The following is an 8,673-nucleotide window of genomic DNA, read 5'->3' as shown; positions in this document are numbered from 1 at the left end:
GGATCCCTGCAAACGAACATGGATGTGTGTCAATGTGAGTGTTAAAAATGTTGTATTTAGGATACACGGATTACTTGTTTGAAATACAATCGGAAAAAAAGTATCCAAGCACCCTTCTTAAAAACCAGGTTAAAAAGATATTCTTTAATGTTGTGGGATTAAAAAAATTCTATTGTTTAAGTGTTTTATGTGCTTTACATCTATTTGTAAGCCTCCATTGACAGTTGTTTCAAAAAAAGAGCAAAATGTTGTAAATGGCTTCAAACGTTTCCATAGCAACCTTTTTATTCCAAAACAAATCCATTTTCATTTGTTTTTAATAAATAGACTTAAATTTCTCATGCATGGAGGCTTATTAATTGATTTTCAATTATTTGCATTTTCTGGTCTCCCAATAGTTGTTCCTAAAAGTAAAAGTTCAAAAAAAAAATAAGGTCAAAAGACTGCATCTTAAAGTATTTATTCTTTGTTTGTTTTAATGAGAAAAAGCACTGCAATCACAAATGTCTCTCTGGGCTGAATCCATGTTGTCTTGCATGCTTTCAGTTGTTCTATTCATACGGTGTCTGCGCTTTTAATCTGAGTGTGAAATAATCGGTTTTCTGAAAAGGGCTACCAGGAGACATAAGGTTTCCTCTTTGTTTTATTCTGTCCCACATCAGTTTAAAATGAACTTACTACGTTTTAAATCAAATCTCCATGGGTTCTTCAGCTGTATGACTCGGAACCAAATGTAATTATGTACCCGTTAGATTAAACGAGGGATTCCGCTTCCCTAACAATCTGTGTTAGTAACATCACACATTAGAAAGAATTGGTTCTCAGTAATAAAAACCCTTCCACAGCACATCAAAGTGTCTCATCTGTACAGAAACCGGCTCCCGTCGTGTGCAAAGAAGTAAACAACAAAACGATTGACTGCCTGCATTCATTTACATAGCAGTTAATGATAAAATTAGCGCAACTTCACTGTTGTATAAGTCATCTGTTATTTATTTTGATAAGCCTCTGTTTGTGGAAATGTTTTTTTGTAATTGTGTGAAATGAGGAGAACACATGGTATTTTTCTTGAAAAGTTTCCCTAAAACATTTAGCTGAAAACCTCTAAAAATTAATAAAAGACGTATAACCAAATTGGCTATCTTTGGAATATTTTTTTTTTTTTTTTACAAAACAAAGAGAAAACATACTTTAGTAATTTTTAAATCATGTTTTTTAAATCGAGTTTAAAGCTACATTCACCTGACAAGGTGAAAGACAAACAAGTGATAAACTGCAACAAAGGGTTGATGACGATTGTGAAGTTTTAATGAAGTTGTAAATTAACAAATAGAAAACTGTATTTCTGCACAATTAGGCCAACATAAAAGCCTTAATAAAAATAGTTTAAAATACATCAGCAGAGCGCCTTATATATGACTTATTTCTGCTGAATAACAAGGTTGTATATTACTGTAAAAATGCTGAGGACTGTTATTTTCTTTTTTACATGTTACTAACAGTTTCGGTAGTTAAAGTGGTCACAGTAACGTTTGTTTCAGGGTATTAGTCTGGTTTTTTTTCACATGCTGCAAACAAGGTTGTGAATATGCCAACATGGCTAAAGTGTAGCGTGTATCAGACAAATTCTAGAATTACTGTGAATGCAGTCAAAGTCTGACTGAACGTCATCTCAGACTCTGGACCTTATAGTTTGGTGCGCCTCACATATGAGATAAGGTCAAAAATAGACTATAAATTGATGGTGTACCCTATAGTGCACTGACAATTGGTTAAAGATTTGTTGCTTGGCTTTTTAATTTACTCACAAATGCATTTCTGCTGGCATTGGTCTGAATATACTTTATAGTTCAATTGAAATCCATACATGTTTAACTGTTGCATACAACGGCCGTGATTGCTGGTTGGACATATTGCTGGTCACAGGCTTATGTTTCTTGTGCCTTTTTTTTCTTTTTCATAGAAGATTTTACAATCCAACTACACCACACAAAACACAAAATGGTGGATTATTTTACATAAATGATGAATTGTAAGCAGCAAGGGAAGGGAAGAGGAAGAAAAAGTCTTCAGAATGATTCTATTACTAAAGTAGCAAATAAAAAACACACATATCTAAACCCACAAACGCTCTAACCTGTAAATGAAGGAAAGAGGAATAAATAGCTAACACTAAACTCCTTGGACGATCTAAAACAGAAGAACACAGGCAGTGAAGTTAACAGTAGCTCACCTCCTACACGTTTACATGAATACAATTTAAATAGCCAAAAGAACTGAACAAAGCAGGCAACACAAAAGCCCCTATACCACAAACCAACATAAATTGCTGCAGCAATGTTGACATTCACTTCTGCTGTGACTTGGTAAACCGGTTTACTGTGAGCTGCAGATCATTAAGTTATCCAATTAAACCGGTATAGTCCACATACTGATATAAACACATACTTGTGCCAATGAATAATAAACACATATTCCTGTGTGTACATACTACTTACTGCTAAACATTCAGTTCAGCATTCACCAGAAAATAAAAATATCTAAGCATCAGTACACCTGCTTTTCAATTTATGACGGACCCTCACACCTGTTTGTAGGGGATTTTGTGGAGGTAAACCTGCTGACAGGAAGAAAAAGGCAAAACAACGTGACAGAGCTAGAGGGATAAAGCTTTGTTATTCCACGCTTCGAACATGAAACATGATTGGGATGCTAAAGAAAGGTGTGGGACTCTTGAAATCTGCATGAGTGCAGATTCTTCCCGCAGCAGTTGGATTAGACTATCTTGAAATTTTAAGGAATGGCACACCAACAGATGCACAGATAAGTAGGCGGAGGCAGCGTGAATTTCAAAAAATGACTCTCAGAATGCAGATTACAAGACAAATTTCCCATCAGCTGTGCCATATTTATTCAAACTTCAGACCAAACTCTATTTTCCAATTTGACCAATATCCTTCTTGTGGAGGGATTTATCAGAGACTCCAGAGCTTAGGAGTAGAGTGATTGGAATATCAGTTAAAAAAAATGCAAACAAACAAAAATATCAGCAGCACTATAGCTCAGGTGGTAGAGCAGGTCATCTAACAACCGAAGGGTCGGCGGAACGATCCCCGCCCTCCCTAGCCAGCTGTCGCCCACGGAGCGTGGCTAGTCTGAAGCTCACTGCTCACCCCAGGGGCTGGGTCAAAATGCAGAGAACAATTTCCCCATTGTGGGATGAATAAAAGTAAATAATTTTTTTTAAATTAAAAAAAAAAACAGGGGCTGAGCTGTACAGGTGTTGTAGTTATCCGAGCCCAAGGAGCATCATAGAAACAGGTGTCCACAGGTGTCTCCTTGGACACCTGTTTCATTCAGCCTCATTGGACCGCCTTAAGGAACGTCAAGAAAATGGATTGTTGGGTGTTTGGTGAGTGCTTCATGAAGTATGAAGGAAGTGATCCTGTTGCATGGCAGGACTCATGTCATTAGTAAGGTGCATGCACTGGCTCCTTACTGACCGAGCGCAAATGCTCTACACACAGGTGCACGTGATACATAAGTGCCCATAAGACGGCTGTAGGATCCACACACAAACTACACTGTCTAATTTTCTCATTTCTAACAGTCAGGTTGCATGCAAGAGGCGTGCAATAGGCGAGCCAGAAGCATACACCTTTCCCTTAAATAGCAATAACTGGCTCCCTGCACGGTGCACAGGATTCAGGTGAGTAGAAAAAAGGAAAAATCTATAAGATACGCCTCTGTTTCACCTTTTTCACTCTTACGTGTTGTTTACATGTTTGTCTATGAGCTGCCACTTTACTCGCAGCATGCCTGTAGTAAAAATGTGCATAAACCTTTCCGCCACATGGGTTTATCAGGTGGTCTACGATGTTGATATTTCTTACAGACCACCTGTGTGCCTTGTGAAGACTCACCAAAGTTTCACTCACAGACGGTCCATATCCACCAGTAAGGGCAATTGTGACTAAGGCGTAAGGCTATGTTCACACTGTAGGGTTTAGTGCTCAATTCCGATTAAATTTTTTTTATTTTTTTATTTTTTTGCAAGGCCGTTCACATTTCCAATTAAATCCGAATTTTTGTGATCTCCTGTGTGACCGTGAAATGACCCAAAAGTGACCCGCTTTCGCAGAAGAGTACTCAACGGTGAACAACGTCACTGTTGTTTGCGGAAGTAGCTAACGTTAACAATGGATGTCAACAACAGTGTTGCCAACAGCGTAGCTCTTTTTGCATTATTAAATTTATTTTCACAAAGGAGCCAGCACAATTACAATCTTCCCATTTTAAGAAGAAATTTAAAAAGGCGTTTTGTGGAGCAGTGTTAGCAACGCCGGTAAAGAGAAACGTGTGGGTAAGGAGTCGCAGCCAGGAGTGGTTGATGTGAGTGGCTTCACTGATACAGAATTTATCGGTAACTTTCAAATGACCACATCCACCTTCGATTATGTTTGTGAGCGCCTTCGATTAACTCTGTCACGAGAAGAAACATGTCTGACGTTTCAAAAACCGCCACTTTTATTTTGAAAAGTGACCGGATTCTTTCTGCTACATCTGTAACACTTAATGCACGTCAAAGTCGCGACATCAAACATCACGTGATACACACCTTGCGTTGCACCCCCCCCCCCACCCCCCACCCCCCACCACCACCACCGGTCCGCGGTAAACGTGCCTTGCGTTGTACCGGTCCGCGGTGACAAAAAGGTTGGGGACCACTGGCATAGGGCCAAAAAAATCGGTATCGGGTCGTAGTGTGAACGTAGCCTTTCTCAATAACAGCGTGTGGAATAAGCCTGAGTTTACTGGTCATTCCTGAAGGCAACCACAACTGGTCAGTTTGGTTGAGGACCCAAGTGGCACTACTTGGCAATCAGCAATGCTTTGGCTACCTGAGTGTTGCCAGCATTATAGGGACTCTAAATATGCTAACGTGGCTAACCCTTCAACATGGCTAACATGTAGCATGTTAAAGATAACTTCCAGAGTGACTGTGAACACAGTTAATAAAGTCTGACGGAGTGACTTATCTCTGACTCTTTTATCTCTATAATGCATCTCATAGTTTGGTTTTTCATTGTACATGATATAAGTTCCAATGTAGACCAATCATTGACGGTGAGTCTTATAATCCAGTATGCCCTATAATGTGGAAAATACAGAACTTCAACAGGAAAAAACTAAGCACTTCAGCCTCATGTTGCTCTCAAAATGCCAATGTTTTTTTGTTCTGACAGTTAAATGGTGTATTTCTCAATGATGCACCAGACATATGCACCAGGTTTGCAGCAGGCAGGTGATGGACTGAGTGCATGGGAACAGAAGAGTCATTAAAAAAGTCATTCATATTCAGGCAGCTCATTTTTAAAATGATGTGTACTAAATATGCAATAAAGAGCTTTAACATTTGCACAAGAAATGTTGCCTCCGATTATAAGATGCAGGAACAGGTTTTTCCTCAGCTGTGGGGGCTATAGGATAGTCCGACATGTGTAACTGAATTGTTTGTTACTCACAAAAAACAATTTAATGATCAACTTAGATGTGTTAGTATGCTGCTTTGGTCAGCCAGCTTTTTAATGATTCTCTTGGCTTTTTTGTTGGTGTTTGGACATTTTTAGACATTAAAGCCTAAAAAACGTGCCCTGATTTAGCAGCACCCTGGGTAGCATGTGGAGGAACCAGGAGCAACAACCGCCTGGCATGTTTAATATTTGTTGTTTACTTCTTTGCACATAAAGGGAGCCAGTCTCTGCACAGAATGAGACACACTTTGATGTGCTGTGGAAGTGTTTTCATCACTGGAAACCATTCCTTTCTCATGTGTAATGCTACCAACACACATATCTAAGTGTTAAAGTTGAATAAAGAATCTATGGAGGCTGCATTAAAAGCTTTGTGAATACGTTAAAGGACCTAATGTGGGCCAGATTAAAAAAGACTCTTCGTCTCCCTGTAACCCCCTTCAGAAAATGCATAATTTCATACTCAGATAAAAAGCCCAAAACAAGATTGGCAAATGTAGACCACAATGCATTGCATTGGACAAATTTTTTTGGGGAAAAATGTGTTTAAATGTATTTTTTTAATAAACAACCAAAATTGTCATCATCCGAACACAGAGGATTCATAAATAGTCGTTGTAAAATGCTGGTATTGATTTGATTATCACTTCGTAAAATCGGTGTTGACATACTGTATTTCCTATTAGAAAATAAATAAAAACAGTAAGCAAGGTGTCCAAATTACTTTTCATGGCCAGGGCACTAGATTGTCCAGAACTATAGAGTTTTTAGTAGTTAGGGATTAAGATGGCAATTCGGACACAGGACGACTAATGCTCAATTGACCGAAACATACATTGCTGAGTAAATAAACAGCTTTATTTACTCACAGGCATGAATCTTTCAAACTCTTTTAAGGAAACGTTTTTTTTTTAAGTAACCATTTGTCTGTCTGTCTCCCTGGCACTGTCTCTGCCTCTGTCTTCTGCCGGCTGGCCGCCTCCTGGCTGCCTGGTCGCCTTGGGAGGTGAGGCTGGGGGGGCCAGTCACTCAGGGGGGGGGGGGCTTATTCCCCCGGTTGTGCCCATCCTCCTGCTTGTGACACCTTGATTCATCTAGGGTCTTGTGGGGATGGTCTGGTGGAGGGGGGCACTGGGAAACATCCGGGTTCATCTCACACCAGTCCACCCCGCAATTTTAACTCTCACTTTAGACACCATATGCATGTTAGCACCACACACAGAGGGACCCCGGGGTGGGTGAGGGGGCTGTAGAGGGTAGTGTAGTGTGGGGAGGTAGGGGTGGAGCTGTGGTTGCGTTGTGATGTTTGGGCTGCTTGGGTGGGGCTGGCCTGCGGAGACGAGGCTCCGGCTGGGTGGTGGGCGGCTCCTGGGCCCTCTCGGCCCTGGCTTCATCCTTGGCCCGTGTCTCGGTGTCTGACGCCCGGTGGCCCCTATGCATGCCGCCCGGTACCATTAAATGTTGAGGCGGAGAGCTGGAACCAGTCAGATGAGTCAACCCTCTCTTCTTCTCAGCAGTAGGCCTCCCATAGCCACATGTCCTGGTCCAGTGGGTTTAAGAAGGAGGCCCCTCGAGTGATCCTCCGACTCCACCCCGGGAACAGGGGAGGAACGTCGATGAAGGTGGCAGCGGTGACGGCGACCCCTCCCACAGCCAGACGACCTCCGTCACACCCAACGGCATGGAACTGGACCCAGTCAGAAGACCCATGGGTCCAGGAGCCGCATGTCACGCATCCCTGGGTACAGGAACTCGTCCGGCCAGTCTTCATCTGCCTCCCGGCAGAATGCTCCAAACTGCAGCATGTTCCTCTCTGCTGGGCACTAGTTTGGCTGTACCATAATGTTACAGAAGGAGGTTGAGGAAGTACCCAGGCGCAGAGAGGATGAGGAGGCAGGAGGTTGCAGGGGAAAGGGAGCTTTAATACTCAAAAAATAAACAAAACTACAAACCAAAACCACTGCTGTAGGCAGGCAAACTCGAAACACTAGAAACAGGTGATATACACGAACCGGGGTGGGACAGCATAATAACAAACTTCGGACCAGCACAGGAGGAAGGGAAACGCACGACTAAAATACATACAGGACTGACGAGGCAGAGGTGGAAACAATAGCCGCGGTTCCGTGGGCAGAGTATCTTAATCGGATCAATGGTCGGGTTAAAATTCACCCGTGCACATGGGATCAGAAAACCTTTTTCCGATTAGAACAAACGTTCCCATGGCTCACACTTTCGGTCAGAATGAATCATTTGGGCATGCGCAGTAGTGTTGAAAAGGACTGAGCGACATTTATTTCTGCTTCCCTAAACTCGCTGCGTGAGCTAACGGCTCTCCTGAGTCCTGCAGCTGCTAACCCAGAGCGGCGGGACGGCACACAGTCTGAATTCTCCCACACATAACAAAACAAAAACAAAAAAAACACGCACACCGAACAAGCATTCTCCTCCCCTCAGACACGAAGTCATTAATCCAGCTCCTCTGCTCACTCGGGTGCCAGTAGACCGAGTGAGTGTCGGGGGGCACGAAGTGCTCCTTCCCCGCGTCTCCCTCGTGAGGGGTGAAAGAGAGGGGAGAGCCAGCGGGGTGAGAGCGGAGCGGCGCTTTTCACGGGGCGTCCGCAGAGCCGCTGGTCGGTCCCGTATGAGCTCCAAGGCTTTCTCTCAGCGAAACACCGTCTATGCGTGACGTAAACCAGAGCAGTAGTGACACACGATCGGAATGACCGTTTACATGCTCCACGATCGGATAAACGATCGGTACAGTGATCCCTCGCTATAACACGGTTTACTTTTCACGGTTTCGCTACTTCACGGATTTGCATCGTGCATTGTGTTCTGCATTCTGATTGGCTAAAAAGTCACTCTGCTTCTTCTCTACCTGCACGTCAATAATGTTGCAGTTTAAAATGTCCACGTACGTAAATCAGCGTGCCAAATTTACAACACGTACGTGTAAATCATCTTGCAATTTCGAGTTTCTCTAAAACCCATAAAAAATAGAGCGACAACAACTGCCAATCACTATGTTATTCTCCCGAACAAACACAGCTGCACCGCCAGCTTCAGAAGAGGAAAACACTGCAGAGCGGAGTCAGGATGCAGCGGCTCAGTCTCAAGAGCTGTGAAATACACCTGA

The 8,673-nt window shown here is 42.6% G+C and overlaps 1 protein-coding gene across 1 annotated transcript in view; it reads left to right on the top strand.

The window, feature by feature from the left end:
* Nucleotides 1-7,051: 7,051 nt before the first annotated feature.
* chrna7a (cholinergic receptor, nicotinic, alpha 7a (neuronal)) overlaps nt 7,052-8,673 on the top strand; it is a 37,763-nt gene continuing 36,141 nt past the window's right edge. The window contains exon 1 of the mRNA XM_078944238.1: nt 7,052-7,276. Coding sequence (XP_078800364.1) covers nt 7,216-7,276 — 61 coding nt within the window. The 5' untranslated portion in view covers nt 7,052-7,215. The remainder of the gene's footprint in view (nt 7,277-8,673) is intronic.

The sequence above is a fragment of the Oryzias latipes genome, chromosome 3, assembly GCF_053564925.1.
Source record: "Oryzias latipes strain Hd-rR chromosome 3, Olatipes_Hd-rR_3.1".
In the NCBI taxonomy this organism is placed as follows: domain Eukaryota; kingdom Metazoa; phylum Chordata; class Actinopteri; order Beloniformes; family Adrianichthyidae; genus Oryzias; species Oryzias latipes.
This window is presented reverse-complemented; position numbering and strand designations above follow the sequence as displayed.